The 23,922-nt window shown below is 52.2% G+C and overlaps 1 protein-coding gene across 1 annotated transcript; it reads right to left on the bottom strand.

Annotated features, from left to right (window-relative positions):
• Nucleotides 1–4,805: 4,805 nt before the first annotated feature.
• Nucleotides 4,806–23,746, bottom strand: LOC309655629 (coiled-coil domain-containing protein 33-like; the record flags this gene model as incomplete). The annotated part of the gene is made up of 5 exons (XM_082450963.1): nt 20,863–23,746; nt 20,380–20,509; nt 18,559–18,630; nt 5,627–5,821; nt 4,806–4,889 (listed from the first exon to the last, which is right to left on the bottom strand). The coding sequence occupies exons 1-5, from the start codon at nt 20,922–20,924 to the stop codon at nt 4,806–4,808; spliced, it is 543 nt and encodes a 180-aa protein (XP_082307089.1). The 5' UTR covers nt 20,925–23,746.
• Between the last annotated feature and the right edge of the window lie 176 nt (nt 23,747–23,922).

Below are 23,922 nucleotides of genomic sequence, written 5' to 3'. Positions count from 1 at the left end.
TGTGCTTTCTTTTTCTCTGTCTCCATCTGTTTCTCTTGTATTTTCCCTCCCTCCTGTGGTCCAAAGATCTGGGTGGGGCTCAGACTCTCAGGACCTGGGTGATCTGCCTCCCAGGTTGGGCTCGGTGTCCCTCTGGTTTATGGAGGCCAAGCCCAGGCTCCTGGGCTTTGTGATGCCAACACCCTGAGCTGCCGTTCTTGCTACTAGGTGCTACTGACGTCAGTAGTGTCCATACTCAGGCGACCACTGCTGGCAGCTGCCTCCTGCTCAGGACCCATCACCTGCCACCAGGTGGTGCCCGGGGAGCCGAGGTTGGGCCTGAGCTTCTCAGCCTCACCAGTCTGCAGACCTCCTCCTGGGCCAGAGCCTGGGGGCAGGACCAAGGCTCCAGGAGCCCCAGGGGACTTTGGAACATCTGCTCCAACCTCCTCTGCTGACAGAGGAAGGGACTGGGGCCCAGAGAAGGGAAGGGAGTTCAAGGTCATTTCAAGGAGGTGGTGAGAGTGCTGTGAGCGCAGGGGATAGTGTGGAGCTGGGCTGATGGGCGGAGGGTATGTGTCCTGTGGCTGTGGGGTGCTGAGGGGGCTGAGGGTGTAGCCATCATGAAAGGAGCAGGGCTGGGGCAGAGGAGGGCCCACACCATGACCACATCCTGATTTGCCTAGGACTATCGGGTTTAGCACTGCAAGTCCTATGTCCCGGGACCCCTCAGTCCTGGGAAAACAGGGATGGTTGGACACCAGAGGACCACACCAGGCACACTCACAGGACCAGGTTCACAGGTGTCTCTGCTATACTGCCAGCCCTTTCTGAAGGCCCCTCACCTGTTCCATTTGACCCTCAGAGGTAGGTAAGGCAGGTAAGCAGCTCTTTTCTATTACAGACAGAAAAATCAAGGCTTAGAGACACAAAGTGCTCCAAGTCACCCTGGGAAGGCATGGGAGAGCCAGCACTTCTCCGCCTGGCTGGGAGGGAAGCAGTCCCTGGGTTGGGAAGCCTGCCCTCCTGTCACCCGAGCCCCAACCTCCTCTGCTGTGTGACCTGGAGGAGCCGCAGCTTCTCTGGCCTTCCTTCTTCTCCTCATCCTTGAAATGGGGCCCTTTGTCCAGGGGAGCTGAAGTCAACCTACCAGGTTAAATGGCGGTGAGGACAGCTGGGGAAGGGGACACTAAAAAACCAGGAGGTGAGGGGGATCAAGGGATCATTCTGGGTTCAGCAGACTCAGGAGAGGGAGAGAAACAAAAGTGTTATGCTCAGAGCAGGGCGGGCATGTGGGGACCGACCGCGAAGGGGAGAGATGAAGGGAGGGGTTTAGGCTTTCAAACAGAGAATGAAAGAAATGAGTTATTCCAGTGTGGTGAGGTTGGAGAAACTCCACTGAATCTTTAAACAACCCTTGTCAATTATTCATCTGCTGGTATGAGGGCCCTCTGGTCTGCCACAAATCTCCTCTGAGCAGTGGAGGAAAGGAAGGAGGGAGGGGAAAAAAAGGGGGCGGGGGGGAGAGAGAGAGAAAGAGAGGAAGGCAAATATTTACTGGCTACTGTGCACCTACTCTGTCACTCCTGCCTGCCGGGGAACTCCCAGAGCTCAGAAGCTTGGCCTCTTCCCACCCCACCTGCCTCAGGACCCTGTGCTGCAGGGCACAGTGCTGGGCACCTGGCGGAGGGGGGATGTCTCTTTTCCTGGCTGATTGGAGGAACAGCTGATACAGCTGCTGGGGAAAGGGAATCTGCACAGTGGCAAGGGTTTCACAAGCCCTGGTGAATGGAGCTGGCTTGTCTGGAGGCTGCGGGGAACCCCTCATCTCACCGGCTCTCACCGGTGTCAGAAGACATTGCCTGGCTCAGCATGAGGTGGGCTCAGGGAATCTAGGGGTGAGCGGGGAATGCTTACAAGTTGTTTAGTGTTTGGAGAGTTACCATGTGTGGGATGCCTCTTAATATCTCATTCTTCACCCTCACTTAAAAGCCCACCTCTTCCAAAAAAGACTCCCTGGGCTGCTCAGAAGGGAGGTGAAGGCTTCCTCTAGCTGTGCCCAGGCCTTACACTTGACCCAAGGTCATACCCACAAGATCCTGACCCTGGTGGGTCCACTCAGGACTGGAGCTTTGCACCCACTTTGATAGAATGGAACGTGAAAGGCCTATGTCAAAATCAGGTGTCCCGGATAAAGGGAGGAAGAATTGACTGGATTGAAGGCAGATCCAAGGGCACAGTGTGGGTAAGGGCGTCCGGGGGCAGGCCCCAGGGCAGCAGCGAGCATCCGTGGCATCCTATCCAAAGAGAGGGTACAAACCCTGGTCTCCTCCACTCCTTTCTCTGTTCCCAAGGTGATCCTTTCTCCAGAAAGTGTTCAATTTTCTATTAAGCTCTGGAGGAAATCAGTGGCAGAATTGTTTCTTGGGCTCTGGGGAGTGTGCTACAAGACCAGACACAGACTAATGCACTTCTGGAATCAGGTGCTGCTGAGAGGCTCACAGCCCAGATACAGTGGCCGAGAGCTGAGGGACACAGTTAATCGTTTGCTCACTGCACAATCACTGCCATGTCACTGGGGCCCACTGCTACACCCCCAGGCTCTACTGCTGGTGGCCACTCCCTGACCGCACGTCCAGGAGTCACACACCTTGCGACAGTGCCATTGCCACCCAGATGTGTTCTAGTGCAGTCAGGTATTTTCCATGTTCTGTGACTCTGTCTACAGTGTACACGCTGTATTCCGTGCTCATTGCCGTGTTCTATGGCTGCATCTTCCTGTAATGCAGTGTTGTGTGATATCATTGTATAGCTTGGGTCTATTGCTATGCAACTACACTCCACTGCCCCTTCACCATGTCCTATAGCTTGTCATTGTGTCTGTTGGTCGCATGAGCTCACGGACTGCTATGTAATTTTGTTTGGTTGTTATGGAACAGTGACCCATTGCTTCACGCTACCTGTCACGGAGCTGTGTGCTGTTGCTACCCACCCACGTTCTAGTGTTTGTTACTGGGCTCTACTGGCCGCATGAATGTTTGTCTGGCCCCTACCCTGGTCCTTCTGGGCTCTGCCTAGGGGCTTGGAACTGGAGCTGGGGGCTGAGTCTCTAGGACCCAACCGAGGCAGAGGTGGGAATAGTCAGCATGGTAAATCTGTGCTGACAGAGAGACAGAGAAGAATGATGCGTGGGAGGACTGAGGCAGGGGTGGAGGGTAAATAGAATGAAGCCAAAAGCCAGGAACAAGGAGGGAATAGGCTGGAGACTGGGCCTGGGACAGACTGGGATGGGCAAGGGAGAGGGGCAGGCCTGCTGGGCCCCAAAGCCTTTACCTACATCTGTGTAGGGTCAGGCCTGGCCTGGGCCCTGGAGCCCAGAGATGAGGAAGGTGGTGGCTGAGTGTACCTAACTCAACAGCAAGCTAGGGAGAGCAGCCAGTGCTTGTGACCTTGCCAGGTGCCCAGCAAGGGGAGGGTAGAGGAACAAGCCCACCAGTGGGAGTGCTGGGGTGATACCCAGAGAGGGCATGCTTGAATTAGTTCTCCATATAGACACAGCTCACAACATCTCTGACAGGGTAAAGGGCAGCCTTGAGCCCCCTTGTTCATACTCAGAGCCTCCCCAAATCCTGTCTTAGTGCTCTTCGGCCACTTATTTCTCCTCCCGCCCTCTGTTTACTCAACCCCTTGCTCAAAAACGGTTCCTCCTCATGGCTAACCTTGACTTCTCAAATGCAGTCTAGTTTCATCTCCATGGTTTAATCCTTTAGAGAAGATCCACACTAGCTGGCCTACTACCCAAGTTATTACGCTTTAAATATTAAAGGATATGAAAAGTATATATATTGTTTGAATTGCTCACCTACTGGATCCATCCTATATGTCAAGGCCCTTCCCCCTCAGCTCTGCTTTTTTCTCCTTCTTTCCCCCATTATCACCATCAACAATATCACCATTGCATTTTATAAGCAGAATGAAGAGTCCAACTCAGCCGATTCCAACCCTTTCTACATCTTACCTCCCCAAGCAAATATATAATATTAAGTCATCTCTAATTTCTCTCAAATAATCCAGACCCTGAGACCCACTGACCTCCACTCAGACCTTGGATCCTTTGCCAAGCAGAAATGTTCACTAGACTCCAAACCATAGAGGGCCTGCCGTGCACGGTACCAGGAGTGGGGCCCATACTGCTCCCTCCTTGACCCTGCTGGGTCCAGCACCCAGTGGCTGAGATGAGAGGCTCATCCTGCTCCCCGGGGTAGTGTGAGGTCTGCATCCGGCGGTGAGGTGAGGGCCTCCCTGGGTGATGCCTGAGACTTGGCTGGCTTGGCACCCCAGGGGAGGCTCCTGGAGCTGGAGGGGTGAGGGGAGGAGAGAGCCCTGAGCTCTCTGCAGGGTTGTGACCAGGGAGGGAATGCCTTCATCTTTCCCCTTCCTTTCTGTCTGCCTTTACCCTTCCATGGCGCCTTCCCTTTTCCTTCCTTCCCTGGCCTTTCCCCCTCCTTCTTTCTCCCCTGCACTACCTCTGCTCAGAGGCACAGGAGGGGCGTCATGAGGCCAGGCTGTGAAGGCAGCAGGCATTGGTTTATTCATGCTGCCCAAAGTCTCCAAAGGCAGGTCTGGATCTTTATTTTCAACCCAACTGATGGCTGACCTGGCAGGTCAGGCCCGGGAGCCGCCTTCCCGAGGGGCAGAGGTGAGAGGAGTGAGTGTAGAAGATGGCCTCGGGGTGCTCTGGACCTGCCAGGGAGGGTCCTGCTTGGGGTGGGCAGGGGCACTCCATGTGGGAGCATCCTGGGCACACCCAGCAGACAGCACCCTTCCTATTCGTCCAATGGGACATGTTCCAGGAAGGCGCAGTAGTGCCAGGGGAAGATGCGAAGGCTGTTGATGGAGACGGTCAGGTCCTGGGAGGAGGAGGCCCAGGGTTTCCCTTTGGGCCGGTGGCCTTGGCTCCGGCTTTTTCTCAGGATCTTCCGGAGCAGTGCTCCCCATGGGATCCGCCGTGGAAGAAGGGAAGAAGTCACGTATAAATTCACCCATGGTGGTTGGGACAGGACTTCAATTGGAGCCTTTGACTGGACTGTCTTTCTGGTGGCCTGTCCTGGAGTTTTCTGCATCAAGGGGCTAGGACTCGGCACTGAGCCCTCACCAAGTTAAGGCATCACCTCGGCTGGCTGTCTGCACCACCCCTTTCCCAGCATCTTGTCAACTGGTAACGGGAAGCCAGACCAACTCCCACAATCAAGGGTAGAGACTCTGTGACCAAAGACAATATCCTCTTTGCTTTGAGTCCTACTTTCCTCTTTCGAAAGTTAACACTAATCTTTCCAGGGCTTCCCACTACCCAGAGGACAAGCTCTCGAGTTGATGGCTACTTGAGTCAGAGGAGCCCAGTCTTACAAGTGTTGCAGGGGTTGTTTTGAAAGAAATCACCTGAGAGTTCCATTCAAAGGTGAAGAAACTCTGTAAGACGAAGACCCCACACCTTCCACCAGTTTAGGGTGACTCATATATAGAGTGTGCCTAAAGGGAAGGTCCACTCGCCACCCGAGGAGTGAACAACTCACAGGTGGCAGGAGAGCCCCTTTTCCAGGCCCCATCCCCACTCTGGCCTTCCTGGCCCTGGAGGGGAGACACTCACCATTTCTCGGGACATCTTGGGCACCTGAAGCTCTTCCTCTGCTTCCTGAGAAGTGGATGTGTTGGAGCCAATTGTGGAGCTCACTGTGGCCTTGGACCAGGACTCACGGATGGTACCCATCTTCTCGTCTAAGATCTTGGGGTCCAGGATGGGCAGAACCTTGCTGTTGTTTGGTGTCAAGAAGTTTTCCGGCCTCTGGGAAGAGAAGGTGCAGAGACATTGCTCTGTGCCTTTCTACCATCAGTGTGCCTTTCTGCATCCCCCAAGCCACTCCTCCTCATGGCTCAGGAAGCCCTGCCTGCCTGGGCCCTGTCTACCTCCCACCACCTGCCCCCTTGCTCACTGCACTCTAACCACACTGTCCTTGCCTTTTCTCCAACAAGCCGAGCTCGTTCCTGCCTCAGGGCCTTTTTATCTGCTGATCTCTCTATCCGGAGAGCCTCTCGGGTCTTTACATGCCTGTCCCCTTCTCATCATTCAGGTCTCAGCTCAGATGTGATCTTCTCAGAGAGGCCTTTCCTTTGAGATAGAGGCCCACCCCACCTACAGTAACCCCTTCTCCAATATACTCTATTCACATTATCCCATTTTACTGTGTTCACAGTACTTACTCTACCAGAAAATTCATTTCCAAAAAATGTGTTTACATGTTAACTGTCTGCCTTGCTCCTCCACTCTCCACGCTCGAATGCAAATTACCTGTAAGCTGGGAACTCATTTATCCCTAGTGTCTGCCTCATTGTAGGAACTCAAGAAATATATGTTGAAAGAATAAACAAACCATGCCATCTATGACTCCCACCCTTGGTGCAGTAACAACAGATTCGAAAATCTCCATGCTTCTTTGCCACCCTTTGCTGTGTAGACTTGCCTTCCATTCCATCTCCTTGTCATCCTCTCATCTTCTCACCCATTAAACAGTGTCTCTTCTCTCTCTGCTCTGATGGGCCTCCTTCTCCATCCATGTTCTTTTTCCTAATTCTCTTCTTCCTCTCTTGACATGACTGCCACTCTCATCTCTGCTTGTTTAGAATTTAACCCCACTCAGATACCAGCCCTTCCAGGATGCCTTCAGGGCCTCCACCCACACTTGCTCAAAGCTTTTCCGGGTTCTCCCAGCCCAGCAGCTGGCTCTCTCTGCTCTCACACTGTTCTCTAATTCCAGGCTTATTTGCCATTTTTATTTTTTTGACAAAACTTTAAGTTCCTCGGGCTTAGGGACATGTCTTATACTCCCTCTGGGGAGAGGTTATTCGAAAGCTCTGTTGGAAATCCATGGTTAGCCCCCCAGACGTGCCCATTGTTCAAAGAATCATGCAGACTCAGGTTTGTAGGGACCTCAAAGATGACCCGCTTCCACTCTACATCAGCTGTTAGAATCCTGTCTTGGCCACACAGTAGACAAATATTCCACTGTCTAGAGTGTTGCGTTAGAAAGAAGCAAATAGAACAATGGGCACAGTGCCAACCAAGACAGATGTGCTCAGGGTTAGAAGTGCCCAAATGTCTGACCCTGAACAAACAGAGAGAATGAGTGCAGGTGGGCCTCTCTTTAAGTGGATGCTCTTTACGAAAATCCACACCTATGAACCAGATGAATCAGGACAAGGACCCTTCCGTTTACCTCTAGGATCCTTTAAATAACTACCCTTTAAAAATAAATTTGGTGTTCAGAAATTCATTAACAAGAAGCATTTTCAGTCTTGCATCAATAGATTAAGGGACATTCATACAAGTACAGAAGTATCCAGTCCAGTCTGGGCCTCATCCCCCCATCCCTCTACCATCAAATAGGTACCAGGAGAAAGCTGCTATATGAAGACTCTTGGGGTGGGAAGAGTGAAGCATTGGGTGACTCTGAGGCTGACTTTGGCACTGACTGCACTTTATAACCAAGACTTCTGGGGCTGTTTTGTCCCTGGGTATTAGACCTGGCTGTCTCTCTCACCTGCTCCTCTCAGTAACTTTCATTCATTCGGAGGCTCCCCACTGAACATGCCCTCTGTACAGCATCTGAGTCAGATGGTTTGGGGTTTTCTAGTTGTCTGTGTGTTTTAGATAAGAAAAAGCACCACATCTGTCTCCTGTTCAGAACAGCTGAACACGATTGGCTGTAGCAGAAAAACTACAGAATGTATATTAGATGGATGGGTGGGTGGATGGATGTAGGAGAGAGGGAAGGAAGAAATAACTAGCCAAGGCAAAGACCAACTCGCCGTTGACCAGGTGGCCCCTGGGGTGGGGTGAGATGCTGATTCAGGACCTGTAATGACATTTCTCCTCATTTCCAGGCAGAAAGCCAATCTTGATGCCCTGGATTTCATAGACTGCCATCTAATCCAGTTAGGGGAGGAAGTAGAAGTAATGAAATCAACGGAGAGGTCTCCAGAGGCACCCTCATCAGTTCTGAAAGCAGGGACACACTGCTGAGAGAGTCCCTTCCTCCACAGCCTGTCACCCTGACATCCACCCTGCGTGGCCCCAGTACCAAGTGGGTCAGCTCAGTGACACAGAGCTGACACTTACTGGGCCCCTGATCAGAACTGGGCACTCACTAACTTTATGTGGATTCTGAAATTTATTATGTATAATTAATTTAATTTCATCACAAAGATGAAATAAAAATGAGATGGACCCCTCAGTCCAGACCACCCCATGAGTCTCCGGTGGGCATGGGTGTTGTTCCAAGAAGGAGGAAAGGAAAGGCAGAGTATCTATGGACTTCAGTCTATTCTGCCCATCCCACCCCCTCCTGACCCCCAGCTGCTCTTCCTGTAGCTTCTACCAGACTCAGTGGTCCTGCTCTGCCCTCTCCATGGCTGGCTCTGGCCTATACCTGCTTCCACAGCTGCTTCATGAGAGTACCTCCCCAGCCCTCACCCCTGCAGGTCTCCCAATGAACTTTGCCAGGATCTATCCCAGCCTGGGGCTTGGGGTAAGATGGGTGGGTGACTTTTATAGAAAAATCTTTACACTTCCACATAATGCAGGCCCCAAAGGGAAGGTCAGAGGCAGTTGTTCTAGTCATGCGAGGTAAGTGGTCCCAGGAGGACCACAGTGCCTCACATAGTGCTTAAATTCTCTCTATTGTTCCCTTACATTACCTGTCCAGACTCATCAGCTTCAGTCTGCCTACATTTTGGGGAGGGGCTTGTGCCCCCCTCCCCTTGCTCCCCTTGGGAGGGACCTTGTCTGAGACTACAGGGAGGAGTCAGGCTGCTGGAAGTGGTGGGTCAGGGTGGAGAATGGGGGAGAAACAATGCTAAAATGGGGATGGAAAGAGGGGGGGATCTCTGGGGACTAGCTCTTCCGTATTCGGGCCCAGCCTTGCCTTGCTCTCCCGTCTTCCTCCAGGTGGGGGAGGAGGCTTCTGGCTCACCCCACAAGCCTGTTTATTTGCTTTTCTATTTGGCAGGCTTTGCCCTGCCTGCGGAGGCAGCTTGGGGCTGACAAGTGGCCCCTCGCTCTGTGGCTCCGTGGCTACAGCACATCCTGCTTCATTAGGACTGTAATTAGGAGACCTACTTTGAAAGCTCAAAGTGATGCATGACCGCGCACAGGCTCAGACTCAGCGCCCAGCCCACTACTCCTTGTCCTGCTGCAGCTGTCCCACACCGCATGAACGCATGGTGGGGAGAAGACACCCCTTCTTCTTCCTTCTCAGCCCTCACTGTTGCCTGCAGAGGGTCTGTTGAGACAGACCAGGCCAACAGCATAACAGACTCGAGGATTCTTGGGTCACCTGTTTCCCCCTCCTCCTCTAACATCTTCTGCCTCCCTCCTACCCAGTCCATCCCCTAGATCCCTGATCATGCAAAATGCAGCAGTTCCAGCCTGCCCTGGCAATTACAGACTAGCCGAGCTGCAGCTGCTGTCCTCGGTGCTGAAAGTGCCCGTCTTGCGGCCTGCCTGCCTCTCGCCCCGCCCTGAGCCTTCTTGCTGGAGCGCACAGGCTCTTAATTCAATTAGCTGGCCCTGAACCCTCCCCAGGGAGCCTGGAGCGGAAACTGACAAATTCTGTTTAACAAAGACATTTGTCCCCCGCCCCGCTGGCTTTGGGCTCTGCCCGCCTGTATCCTGCTCATTAGGTATCTAACAAAGTGCGTCCCAAGAAATCTGCTTCCAATCGCTAGTAATTCAGGAGGCCTGATGCAATTTTCTCCCTGATAAGGGTGTCTCACCCGCTGGCAAGTGCCATAATAAGCCCTGTGCAGCGGATCCCCCATCAGTCGCTGCTTTGTCATTTCCTGTGGCTGCAGTTGTAGGTTCTTATCTCTTCAGCTGAAGGAGTTTCAACGGGTCCCTCCAAGGGGGCTTGCTGCCTCCCCTGCATATCGTAGGCCTCATTTATGACAAGCCATGTGGTCTTGCAGCTGCGGTGGGGTTTGAAGCTCTGAGTCTGTCTGCCAGCCAAGAAGGGCCCAAGTGTTAATCCTCATTGGGGCCATGATTCATTCTCCTGAAAATGGTGTCAGAGCGTTAATCTAAAAACAAGTTGTGGCACCAGAGGAGGGGAGCCAATGAGAAAGATTTTTTTAAAATTCTGGCAGGGATTTTATTTATTTATTTATTTATTTTTGGATGTAGGTACCATTCTTTTATTTATTTATTTATTTATTTATTTATTTATTTATTTATGGATGCAGGTACCATTTTATTTATCTCTTTATTTATCTACCTATTTATTTATTTATTTTTGGACGTAGATACCATTCTTTTATTTATCTATCTATTTATTTATTTATCTATTTATTTATTTATGGCTGTGCTGGGTCTTCGTTGCTGCACGAGGGCTTTCTCTAGTTGCGGGAGTGGGAGCTGCTCTTCGATGTGGTGCACGGGCTTCTCATTGCGGTGGCTTCTCTTGTTGCGAAGCTCTACGTGCGTGGGCTTCAGTAGCTGTGGCTCGCAGGCTCTAGAGCACAGGCTCAGTAGTTGTGGCACAGAAGCTTACTTGCTCCACGGCATGTGGGATCTTCCTGGACCAGGGGATCGAACCCGTGTCCCCTGCGTTGGCAGGCAGATTCTCAACCACTCTGGCAGGGAGTTTAGTATTAAATAGAGCACTGCCTATGGCTCAGTGGATAGGCTGTGGGCTCTCTACTGTTAGCCTGAAACCTGGTCTTTCTGCACTTAATCTTTTCCCTTGGGTTCCCACTATTCATATCTAGACAGACCCTTCCAACATATAGGTCAGATCACATCCTACTGCTGCTCAAAGATCTTCCTTAGCTTCCTATTACTCTATGATGAAGTCTATACCCTGTATTCTGGCGTTCAGGCCCTCCACAATCTAGGCCCTGTCTAACCCTCCAGTCTCACGGCCCACAACAGCTTCCTCATGTCCCATGCGCTCCAGACACTGTCGTGTTTCCATGGCTTTGCACTCGTGGTTCCCTCTGCCAGAAGCACCATTGCCTTGCCTATTTCCAAGCCACTCTTTGAGGCAGAGTGCAAACCATGCTTCTCTATGACTCTTCCCCTGACAATGCAACTACCTCAACTAGAACCCTTAGCAAGATGAATAATGATGATCTTTTGGGGTGCTTTACTGCTTGGCACAGGTTAAGGATCTAACAAATGGTTGATGAATTCATGCCTGAATGACCTTGGCTGGACCAAGGGTACACATGGTTTGGCTAAAAAGAGGTCTAAGGCTGTGGTAGTCTGGCTTTGAGATGGGGAAAAAACCCAAGAGCGGCCCCCAGTTTCTGAGAAGTCTGGTCTGGAAGCTTCTGCCCTTTCTTACTTCCTCTCCTCCCCCTTCTTCAATCCATCAGCTATGCATTTGGCTCATGCGGAGAGCAGAGCAGGCCAGAGGAAGGCCCGAATGTCCAGTTCCTTAGTCATCCCTGCATCCTGGCTCAATCCACTCCATCTGTGGCTGGGAGTCACAGGCTCACATTGTCAAGGCAACACAGGGTGGTTGGTGAGGCATTCTGGATGAGCCTGCAGTGTGGCTCTGGGTCCATTCCTGCCCACCCTGGCCTGGGAGCTCACAGGCCAAGAAGCAGGTCTTCATTTTCTCTATCTCCTCTGTAGCCCCCAGCTCAGGGCTCTGGCCTCTAGAGAGATGATTGTCTGTCTCTTCTCCATTTCTTCATTCTCTGAAAAATTGGTGTGAGACCAAATGTGGTGCTGGTGACGTTTATCTTCAGCACTTGACAAGGCCTCCTGATGTCCTTATAGATGTGAATCTGGTGGAGCAGCTGTCATGAGGGGCGGGCGCTGAGTGATGGATTAGCAGGGCTCTGTCGTTCCCCTCCCCCTGGAGCTCTGTCGTCATCCCTGATGAGTTCAGCATGTTTGTCAGCAACTTGGGTGAACAATAGTAAGAGCTCCCTTTACTGAGTGTCTGCAAGACCCTTTGCTGGACACTTACACACGCTCCCTTATTCAATTTTCACTGCATTTCTGGCTGGTAGGGATCACAACCCCTTTCTATGGATAGAAAAGGAAAACTCATGGTGGCTACGATCATGTGGAAGATCCAGAATTCAAACCCAGATCTAAGGATGCACGCTTTTTAGTGCACATTGCAGCCAAGTGTCCTAACTACATGCACAGGTGACCTGGAGCTTGGGGTAGGGGTGGAGGTGGGGCTGTGAATGGGTGACGCATGATGAAATCAGGGTCCAGAGTGATCTCCAGCCCAGACAATATGCTGAGACAAAGAAGGTGAGTTCAAAATAGAGCAGCAGAGGTTCAAGGTGAAGGTGTGCCACCTGACAGCGGCTCACATACCAGACAGGACTCCCAGGCTCTAAATGGACCCCACAACCTTGGTTAGGAATAAAGCGAATGATAGACTTTGGCTGCACCAAAGGGGAGAATGTGTTTGCAGAAAAAGGATGATAGTCCTATTCTACCCACCAATACTGATCCAGCTCCACAGTTTGGGGGGACACTTTAAGAGGAGTGCTGTCAAGATGAGACAACCAGGAGGATGAGAAGCGGAAACCCAGTGTGACAAAGAGCAGCCAGAGGGAGAGTTGGTCAGGCTGCAGATGACACAACTAGTTTGCAAACAGCAACAGGGCCGACCTGTGCATGGGCACTAACTTCTCTGGAGCCAGTCTCAGGAAGGAAAAGGCAGGATTGGGGGAGGCAACTGGAGAGAGATAGGAGGAAGAGGTCTACCATGGAGCTGATAGAGGCTGGAGAGGGCTTCCTGAGAGGAAATGAGGTCCCTGTCACAAGAAGTGAGCAAGCAGAGTCTGTAAAACCCTGTGTGTTGGAGGGAGTGTCAAATGCCCTCCCTGAAGTGGAGAGCATGGGGGGAGTTGCATCATAACCAAGAGACTGTTGGGGGAGCATGGAGCACTGCTGGGAGGGGTTCAGGGATTGTGAGAAGCAGGCAGGAAATGCCTATGGTGGGATGGTGAGCCCTGACCCAACGCTGAGCATCTGTGAGCCAAGGGCCAGGCTGGCCCCGGAAAGGCACGGGCTCTCCCCTCTCACTCATCTGTCCCCAGCTTCCTTGGGTTGTATGGGTTGATCTCTGAATTGGGCCTAGAGTCTGGGCAGGTGGGGAAAAGGGTACCTGTGAGCTGGGGAGGAATAGGTCTTTTCCTCTGTCTCCTGCCATGTGGCCTGGGAGAGTGGGAGGACAGGGAGGTAGGGGGCGCAGGGTGAGGTTGGGGGTCTGTGCATAGGGCAGGGGTGTTGTGAGGGTGAAAGAGGGGAAAGGGTATTTTTCTCTGGATTCATCATTATCCTTACGGTAGTGTTTTCAGAGCTGGAGTCTTGCGGGTGGAACAGAAGCTCCCAGCGGATGGAAGCAGCTGAGGAGACTGCTGTGCCACCCTGGACACTGGGCCTTCTGGGCAGCTGCGCTTGGTGAGGAAATGGAGGACGGCTTGTGTTGGGGCTTCTCTGAAGACCGGCCCAGGGCTGACATGCGTGGCTTTCCAAAAATCCATAAGAATTCACCAGAAGTCAGCACGTTTCTGCCTGTGCCCTGCCCTCCACTCCACATTTGCTAAACAGTCACTTGTCCCCACTCCGGGCTGGTCTCCAGAGAGAGTGGTTTGAATAAAAACACCCGGCAGCCTTTCACATGGCATCAAAGACCTGCCCGCACCCCCCCTCCCTTGAGGGGAACAGGGAGGGGAGGGTCAGATGGGACTGTGGGAGCCGCCCCGTCCCTCAGTGGGGGATAGCAGGGGCCACCTCATCCTCTCCTTAAAGGCACCCTCTCTGTGCCAAATCCAAGGAAGCAGTGGGTTTTGAATCCTCCAGCATCTCTCAAGTCTGTGGGCTAAGGAGAGGGGGCTGCTCATCTGAGAGGCTCTGCCTCTGCCTGGTGCCCTGGCACCCTGCCTGGGCAAGACCCTGGATCCCAAATCCCAGCCCCAAGAGGGCACCTGTTGCTGAACACCCAGATGACAGCATGGACTTGTCCCACCTCATGGGGAGGCACATTTCCAAGCAAGGAGGCAGGAGTTGACACAATGAGCACCTACTGTGTGCAAACCAGGCTCTAATCCACATAGTCAGCCTAGGAAACCTGGTCAGTTGTCTCACTTCAAAGAGGTTGTCTGCAAGCTGGAGGGCACCCAGGATGCTGTGGGATCTTGAAACCAGTTCATTAGAAGAGGCAGACTGCTTAGCCCGGAGAATCATAGACTCCTGGGGGACCAGATCACACTCTTCAAAGAGAAGAGGCCAAGATCAGAGGGTGAATAGAGGAGACTAAGGGTTGATTCGTGTTTGTATATATGGAGTAGTCATAGGCTCGTGGGTTTTCAGAGGCTAATGGACCTCCAAGGTGAACTCCCACTGAACACGGAATAAAGGGAAGTTTTCTGTGTATACACAGATGTCTGTGTTTTTCTAGCTTTTTGTAGCTATATGTAGTTATACATGTATGTACTCATCTACACACACAACCCTAGCTTAAGGCAGAACACTCTGAGCAGCAGGTGTCCATAGAGAAGTTCCATCAGAGGGAAGAAGCTTAACCCAACACCAGCAGAACCAGCTTCAAGCACAATATCCCAAACCAGGAAACCACTCCTTCTTGCCATTGACTGTGACTGCTAGTCTGCCTGCCAGCGGGCTGGAAGGAGGCTTGCAGGGGTTGCACTGCAGTCCCAGAGGGCAGAGTCCAGAGCTTGGGGCAGAGGGAGAGCCCCTGGAGGTAGGGTGGGCTCAATGTGGGGTAAGCATTTCTATCAGCTGTAGGCACTGAGCCATGGGATGGGCTGTTTCTAGAGGTAGTGAACTGCCTCCTGACATGGCAGAGCAAGAGGAGAGGCTGGAATGACCACCCGTGGTGGATGGCATCAAGGAGATTTCTGTCCAGGGTGGGCTGTGGAGAGACACCTCTGTGGTCTCTGCCTATTTGGAAATTCCACAATGTTCTTGTTCCTGGAGCTCTGAGAATGGGTGATATGGAAGCAGTGGGTGTGGGGAAACTGTGTTCACCAAAATGTCAGTTAACCAGGATGGCCTGTGCCCAAACCCCCAGGACATGAAGGCTCTCAGGAAAGAGGCTGTGTCCTCAAGTGGGAGGTACCCAAATAGGACAGGCATATTCATTTGTTATGAAGCATTTCTTCTCTGTAGTACAGCTGTCTATGAGCAAGAGTTGCCCCTAAGATGGAGCTGTTAGCCAGGTGGACAAGGGGTCCGGAGAGGCCCATTATCACAAACCCCGCTGCAGATGGAGTATCCACAGGGCTCTAAGATCTCCAGGCTTCAGGTAGTGGCTCTTGGGGCTTTGAGCAGTGTTTGATTTAAACAGTGGAAGAATCGATAGTTCTGGTCCTAGGTCTGGCGCTTCCTTCCCACGGGCTGGAATGCAGAGATGAAAGTTGGGTGCCTCTCACCATGAATTGGTGGCCAACACCTTAGGTGAAACAATAAGATGGAAGGAACCGGGTCTTCTCTGTAACAGCGGCTTGGCTGGTAACCTTACACAGAGAGCACATCAAATCCAAAGAGCCTGTCTGAGCACATTCCCTATCGTGTAACCTCGTTTGAGTTTCATCAGGCCTCATATCATGAGCTGATATCTGCTCATGAATTGATTTGCTCTTATCTGGTCCACACTCCCTGCTCTCTAAGAATGCAAGTTTTATGAAGACAGGGCCTTTTTCTCATCTTTTTCAATGTAAGATTCCTAAACCCAGGACAGTATCTGCTCCACAGCCAGGTGCTCAGCAAAGATTTGCCGTTGCGCGGAGAATGGTGGTGGTGTTACAGAGAAGGCGATGGTGAGGAATGGAGCTGGGGACACTGTAGATGCAGTGCCATCTGATCTGTTCATCAACACCCTCCCACCTCCACATAGGGAGAAGGATGACAAAAGGGATGAGACACGAGCAGAGAGCCATGTCCACGCCTGAGGAGGGTAAATGCAAGCAGACGGGCTCCACGGCTGCCGGCCCCTCCCTCTCCTCATTGCAGTCCAGAAGGGCAGCCAAAATTCTAGTCCTCGTCAAATATATGTGGGATAAAAGAATGAATGACCGGGTACCATGGCTGTAAGATTATGCCAAGTCCATCTTAGCTTTTTATATTAAGGCCCCCAAATTGGACTTCAAGCTTCTAGAATCAAAGTGAGTCAGTTATTGGCCAATTCTCAGATCGTTTCACCAAGAAACAGTTTAACCACAAAAAGACTTCTCTTCTGTGTGTGCCAATGCGGGTGTGAAAACGTCTGTGTGTCAGTTTGCTCGGGTGTGGGAGCATGTATATATGCACTAAATGTGTGCACTCTTGCAGAGGGATGTGTATATTTGTGTTGCATGTCTTTGCATTTGTGATTGTCTCTGTGTGGGTATTCAAATGTGATTGTCTCTGTGTGGGTATTCAAATGTGATTGTGTGAGACTCTGTATGTGTAGAGCTGTGTGTGTGAATTCTTGGCTGCAGAATTTGAATTTCCTCCAGTACTATTTTCCTGGTACACACCCAATCTTGAGCCCCTTTCTTTTCCTTTCTTCTCGGAAATCCACTACTGAAAGGTTTTTTTACCCGCCTCCAGGGGGAGGGGGCTGGGGGAAGGGGAAGCTAAAATCACAAGGCCCAGATCAAAACACTCAGCAGCTAAATGAATTCGGCAGCATTTTCCCGCATGACTTGGAGGGATAATTTAGTGAAGCCACCAGCTGGAAGGAAAGGGATTAATTCTGCACTTAGCCCAGCTCCAGTGAATAATTCATCACTGAGACCTTTGTGCCCAGCCCCTGGGCAACTGGGGAAGTGTCCTGCCCACCTGCCTGTTGCCTGCCTGGGTCCCCCAGTGCCCTGACCAGCGGCACTTGAAGCTTCTTTCTGTTCTCAGGACACACGTGCCCCAGCGAAGGGGTAGGAGGCAGGGGGAGGTGAGGAAGGGGCTGGCAGTGGCCACTGACAGACTCTAGACCCTGAGAAGAGCCATGGAGGCTTGAGCTCCAATCTGGGACATCTGGGATCCCTGCTTCCCCTTTCCTGGGGTCTTTTGTTGCCTCTGTGTCCCCTCCCCTCTCAGTAACTTCTCCATCCTGTACCTGGTTTGGTGGTGATGGTGGTGGTGTGGATGTCAGGTTGTATCTAACAAACTCTCTCTCACCAAGAATTAGAGGAGTCTCTACAGGGCAATGTGGAACATTCTACAGTGGGGAGTGTTAATGGGAGGTTTCAAGCACTCACGAGAGGCCTTGTGGGGAGAGAGCTTTGGGTGGGTACCTTCCCAGATAGACCTCTCAGACCCTCCAACAAGGAACTCCCTGCGTTCTTCACAGGTAAGGTCACAGGGCCAAGTATTACCCCAGAGCTGGTGGCTATTTTTCCTGGCATGGGAAGCTAGCAGGAGTGGACTGATCCAGACATCAGCCCCTGCAAGCATTTCCAGGGGCTCATGGTCCTCAACTGCCCACATCCCAGCTTCATGCCTCTCTCAGCACCACAGAGAGAAAAGTGGGAAAGTTCCAGCCTGTCAGGTGCACTGGAGCCAAATGACCCGAGTCCAAACTGGACTTCAGAACCCAGGTATAGCTGATAGAGGAAGTGATCCCATCCATCAGGCAGGGCTCAGCCCCTGGGGACTTTCAACTTGGGGCAACCCAGCTGTGGTGGGCAGGATTCCAAAAATGAGCCTACAAGATTCCACACCCTAATCCCTGAAACCTGTGAATATGATGAGCTTTCACTCCTGTGATTATGTTACATGACACAGTTGACCTTAAGATGGGGACATTATCAGAGTGAGCCTGACCTAATCACATGAGCCCCTTTAAAAGCAGAGTGTTTTCTCTGGCTGCTGACAGAGGAGAAAGTCAGAGAGCTTTGCAGTGTGAGGGGGAGTTGATATGCCTGATGGCTTAAAGATGGACGAGGCATTGTGAGAAGGAATGTGGGCGGCCTTCAGGAGCTGAGAGAGGCCCCCGGCTGACAGCCAGCAAGGAAATGGACCTCAGCCCTACAACTGCAGGGAACTGGATTCTGATGACAACCTAAGGGAGCCTGGAAGCACACTCTTCCCCAGAGCCTCCAGATAGGAACAGAACCCCGCCAGTATCTTGATTTCAGCCTTGCTGTATTGGATTGCCTACCTACAGAAGTGTGAGCTCATAAGTGGGTGTAGTTTTAAGCCACTAAGTCTGTGGTAGTTTGTTACACAGCAACAGAAGCTAATATCCAGTTCACGCTTGTAGAATCTTGATCCCAGTAAGCCAGGCTTGGCTTGGGCTGAGTTAGAGGCTGACTCCCCGGTCTGAGTGGCCCTCTGTTCTCAACTCTCTCTTCCTAATCTCAGTTTTTTCAAGCCTTAAATCACCCTCAGACATTTCCATCCAAAACAGCAGCCCCATCCTTCTAAAAGCCCCTGGCCCCAGCCCCTGAATAAGGCCAGCGATTGACAAGGAGGTTGGAACCCACGGAGAGGCTACAAGAGCTGACGCATGGCTGCCCCGGCCCTGAGCGTCCCCTGACCTACAGTCTTACCTCAGAGGAAAGCAGCTGGAACGAGAGATCCACCGTGGGGACATCACCACTTATGGTTTTCAGCTTGGTGTCCTGGAGGAGGAGAAGGGAATAGTCGGCCACACTGGCCAGGGCAGGCAGCTTTTGCCTCTGCTTTGTCCATTGTTTCAGATTCCCCGGGGAAGTACCTACTGGCCGCTGTGCCCAGAGAGTGGGAGGGAGGCGGTAGCTGGTCTCCCACCTCTGCTCACCCTCACTGCTTCCTTACTACCCTCCCCAACTCCACAGGAGACCTGACTGGCTCCTTCAGACTTGCCTCCTGGCAGAGTGGGGAAGCTCCAATTTGTTGAGGTCTATTATGTCAGGATGGACAGAGTACTTTAGGGAAAAAGGTGGCATAGAAATAGACAACGATCATAATAACACATTGATTCTTATTGAGAACGTGTTCTGTTCTAAGTGCTTTACAGGTATTTCCTCCAAAAAAACCTCATAGCAACCATATGAGAAAAGTACAATTACTATGAACCCATTTTACACACAGGGAAACTAAGTCACTGAGACCGAGTAATTTTTCCATGGTCATGTAAGCTGGTAAGTAGTAGAACCAGACCGTCTGGCTCTAGACTCTCTTGCTATGCAGAGAAATAATGTACGGCATGTTGTTCCTATTTTAGAGATGGGCATTCTAAGGTTCAGAGAGGTTAAGTAACTTGCCCCAGGTTCTACAGTGAGGACTAGGGCAAGTCAGGGTTTGAACCCAGGTCTGGCTGGTTAAAAGTCTGAACTCTTGCTGCTATCCCCTAGGGCCTCCCTGTGCTTCTCCCAAGTTGTCTGGGGGCAATTTCATCACAAGCCCGGGGGTAAGACTGAGTTTTGGTGTTGGGGGTACTCCTCACACCTGACAGCGGTCAGATTCCCTGGTGCGGGCTCTGGTGGAAGCTGCTGGAGAAGCCAGATTTGCCTCTGTTGGCGGGGGCAAGGTGGAGCAGGTTGGGGAGGGGTGGGACCAGGTGGATCTGCCGTGGACCCTGTCTAGGGGACGGTGGTGGGTACTCCCGGTGATGGGGAGCTTCTCCACACGCAGCCCATTCAGGCCCTTCCCTGTCAGCATATGCGGTGCAAACGGCTCTTTAGCGGCAACATGGAGATACCCAGGGGCTTGTTGAGGGTCCATGGTTCACTGCCTTTCACTGTGGAGGTAGGACGGGCTGGGGTTCCCATCAAAGCCCCCAGCCCAAGCTTCTTGGATCCCAGTGTCTGAGGTCCCAATGGGGCCCATCCTTTGGTACCTGACATCTAATTCTCCCATCCCTCACCGCCCACCTCTTTCCTGCCTCCTGGCCTCTCCCTGCAAAAATCTCCTCTTCCTCCTCTGCCCTTCAGGGCTTCCTGAGTTCAAGACCAACTCTAAACATATTCCGTGTCTCTGGGTGTTTATATAGCTATCCCTTGTCTCTGTCCTTTGCGGGCTTCACTCTTATGGTGTGGAACTAAGACTGTGGATCAGCCGGTCTCTGAATCCTGTCTCCCCACAAAGCTCCCTCTGTGAGCTCTGAGGGCTCCTCCCCTCCCTGATAGGCACTGTGGACGGGGTGGTGGTGTAATAATACGAGGGTCTAGTATGGGAATAGGGCCCATGTGTCCTGGCCCATATCCCAGTGTTGTCTTTGGGACAAGGAAGCCAGCCAGGGGCTCCCCAACCTGTCTGCACACATGGGGAGGCTGCCTCGGGACCCCTCACCCAACCTCACAGGATGCAGAGGCAGGATGGTCTGAACACCCTTTCATACACATGTCCTGGTATGTGGCAGCCCTGACATGGCAACGGGGGTCACTTACTTGAAGACGAGGAGTAGTACTCCGGCACCAGGGCTGTGTCCTCTGGGAAGCTGGTGGCTCCAGCTCGGCCTTGGAAGAGGAAGGACTGATTCCACAGGGGCAGCTCTGGGGGTCCCCCAGGCTTGGACAACTGACAGGAGAAGGTGGGAGAAGGTGGTGAGGCCACAGCTTCTCCCAAATCAAAGGATGTCCAGATATTTGGTTGTGTGCATGTCTATATATGTCCCAGATGTTTGTCCCGATTATAAAAGCAATAAATACACACTTAATGAAGAAACTTTGGAAAAAGAAGAAAAGTAGAAAGATGAAAGAAAAAAACCCACCTAAATTCTTACACTAAAGACAACTGTTCATAAGATTGTGTGTTTCTTTCTAGTTTTTTCCCTATGCCTATTTTGTATGTAACTGTCAACCTAACATCCTGCCTTTTTCATTTACCATTAAAACCTAAGCATATCCAGAGTCCTAAGTAACACTAATTACCCAGCTTTAGTAGCTGCAGGATATTCTGTCACGTCCAAGTGTCCTGGTTTCTCCCTTCCCATTTGTTCAATAACACTGCATTGAATGTTCTTTGATACATAGCTCTGTATCTCAAATTATTTCCTTAGTACAAATACCCAAAATAGAATTGCTGAGTTAAAGGACATGCATATTTTAAGGTACTTGATTCATCCTGGGTAAACTGTTTTCCTAAAGAGTTGCACCAGTGTTCCCACCCATGGCTGGTGGTGTCATAGATGCCAAATTAGGCGAGACCTCTGCCCTTGTCACCAGCCCTTCTCTTCCTCGCAGGAGCCACGGCAGGTCTTCAATAGGGGATCTGGGGGACATGATGGCATGCTAAGCCAGCAGCTGGAGCACACATGTGGGTAATATTTAAACAACAAAATAAGACAACATAACTATAGCCCCTAAACAAAGGACCATCTGAGACACTCCGTGGGTGATCAGAAAAGACATCTTGGAGGAAACAGGACCAGAGGAAGCCTCTGAGGGAAGATCTGGCAGACTGAAGGGAGGGAGGATGTTATTCTGGGTGGGAAAACAGCCTAAGCAAAAATGTGGAGGCGGCATCAAGCCTGGCATGTGTGGACACCTAGAATGAGGAAGGACTCCAGGGGAAGGAGGTCTGGCATCTGCAAAGGCCAGAAGGTAGTGAGTGAGAAATGGGACTTGGGGGCATCAGCCTGTGACAACCAGCAGGCAGCCCTGCATGGTCCCAACACAGGGAGGGGCTGGGGGGTCATTGGCACAGACTCTCCAAGTGGCTACCTTGCCTCTGCCCCCAGCCAGGGGCTGTCAGCAACTGTGGCAGCCGCTCCCACCTCCCGCTCCCCTGCGGGAATCAGTCATCACTCGAAAAGGTCAGCACAAATGCACCGCCAGCTCCAGGAGTTATTGATGCAGGATGGCGAAATATCAGTGTGGGTCCACTCCCCCCGCCGTGGCAGGGCCCTGATGCCTGTCACACTAATGTGTCTGCTCCTGTTCTCCCAGGCCCAGCCTGTGGCCCAGCTGTGTCTGCCCCTGCCCCTGGGGAGATGAGCTGCAGTCACTCTGGGGCTAGGGGGCCCTGAGTACAGGGATAGTGACTTGGGTGACGGGAGTGTTCTTGAGAGCAGGCTCTGGTGGCAGTTCAAGGACAGCCATTTGGCCACCAGGCCAGGCCAGAGAAGCTTCTCTGGGTTCTGTGGTGCCTGGGAATGGCCTTTCAGGATTTATCCCCAAACCAGGCTCTTCCCAGAGCCACCCCATTCTCCTGAATCCCCAAGGGGCATCCGCACAGCCTGGACCATCTGCCAGACACTAGGGCACTCAAGGAGGACCTGTGACAGCCCCCTCCGCCCCATCCCTTGCTCCCACCCAGGAAGAGGGGTGTTTAATGGACGCTGGCTGTCCTCTCTAGGGCCTATTAATGTGTCTAAATGGAGCCTACAAAGCAAGAAACAGTGTCTCCCTGCCCAGAAAGGACAGCTCCTTTCCTGAATGGTTTCCCAGATAAGTCCCTGAGGAAAGAGCCCTTGAGACCTAGAACTGGGGAGGGAAGGTCAGCCTCTCTCATGTGTGTATGGGGTGGGGCAAGGAATCAAGGTTAAACCACCTTCAGAGTCTGATGCCAGGGACCTGGCGAAGGTGCTGGTGGCATGTGGGGGTGGGGGTGGGGAGCCCCGCGAGCGGGGAAGCCATTCCCCATAGATGCTTATGGGAAAGACCCTGGCAGGCTGTGCAATAAGGAATGTGATTAACCTTCAGCTGTGATCTTCAGCAAAGCCATTAACCCCCAGCCACTGAGGCAGACCTGCCTTCTCTGGGGACAGAGCCTTCGTTACATGGGCCTATGGTCCCTCCTCCCATTTCCCCAGGGCCCACCCACACCTACACCCACACCCACACCTGCTGCTGCCTGCTCTGCCCAGATGTAGTGGTGGCCACCCTGGGAGGAGTAGCTGCTGGGGCAGCTGATGCTGGGTGGCTAGGACACCTAGGCTCTGGGCCCAGGTTTGCCTCAACCTTGCTGTGTGACCTTCAGCAAGTCCTTTCCCCTCTCTGGGACCTGGTTTTGTCATTGTCCGGTGAGAAAACATCTTATGCTCCATGCTTTGAAAGGCTGTTTTGAGGGTGGAAGGAGACAGTGGATGTTTTGGTATGAAAGTGCAAGTTCAATTCAATTGAACTCAGCAAATGCTGATTGGCAGCTTCTCCATTCTAGTGGCCTCTGGGGTTCAGCAGGGCATATGGGAGAGCTAGAGCCAGACCCTGCTCCTCTCTGGAGCTCATCGTCTTGCAAGAGGATAGGACACACACACACACACACACACACACACACACACACACACACACACATACACATCCCTATGATCCGTGCAGAGGCCTAAGCAAGTTGTGGGATGTGGAAGCTGAATGTCTGAGGGGCAAGCTATGACTTCCAACCTGGGGAGGGGAGGACCTTAGGGATCGTGCAGTAGGTAAGAAGGTGGAAGGGCATTCCAGGCTCAGAGCACGGCAGAGGCAAAGACTGGGAGGTGACGGAGGACAACATGGATGTGAAGAGCCAGTCATCCAGTGGAGCTAGGGAACTCCTGGGTGAACTGGGGCAGTGAGCCAGGAGGCTGGAGGGGACAAGTCCTTGTGTATCTGGCTGACAGTGAGGGCTTTGTCCTGTCCATGGTAGGGACAAGGAGTCCGGGGTAGGACCTAATCCAGGGCAGGGGGTCACCCTGGCCACTTGTCACAGGATGGATGGGATGGGAGTCTCCTAGTGGAGGCTGCTGCAATGGTCCGGGCAAGAGAAGATGCCAGCAAGGTCTATGGGATGGACAGGAGCCCATGAGAGCTTGGGTACAGACTGCTATGGGGGCTGAGCAAGGAGATGAGAGTGGACACAGACAGCTTTTTTCACCACTGCTTGTGTTTCATCAGCCAGGAGCTCTATCAGCTCTGCAGGAGGCCAGGCCAACAGGAGCCACTTGTTGGGCAATGGCTCCCCTCAAGAGTACAGGGTGCAGGGCAAGAGTGACTCCCAAGTCCCACCCTATGTTG

Source organism: Balaenoptera physalus (assembly GCF_965194825.1).
Source record: "Balaenoptera physalus genome assembly, chromosome: 2".
Taxonomy (NCBI): domain Eukaryota; kingdom Metazoa; phylum Chordata; class Mammalia; order Artiodactyla; family Balaenopteridae; genus Balaenoptera; species Balaenoptera physalus.
This window is presented reverse-complemented; position numbering and strand designations above follow the sequence as displayed.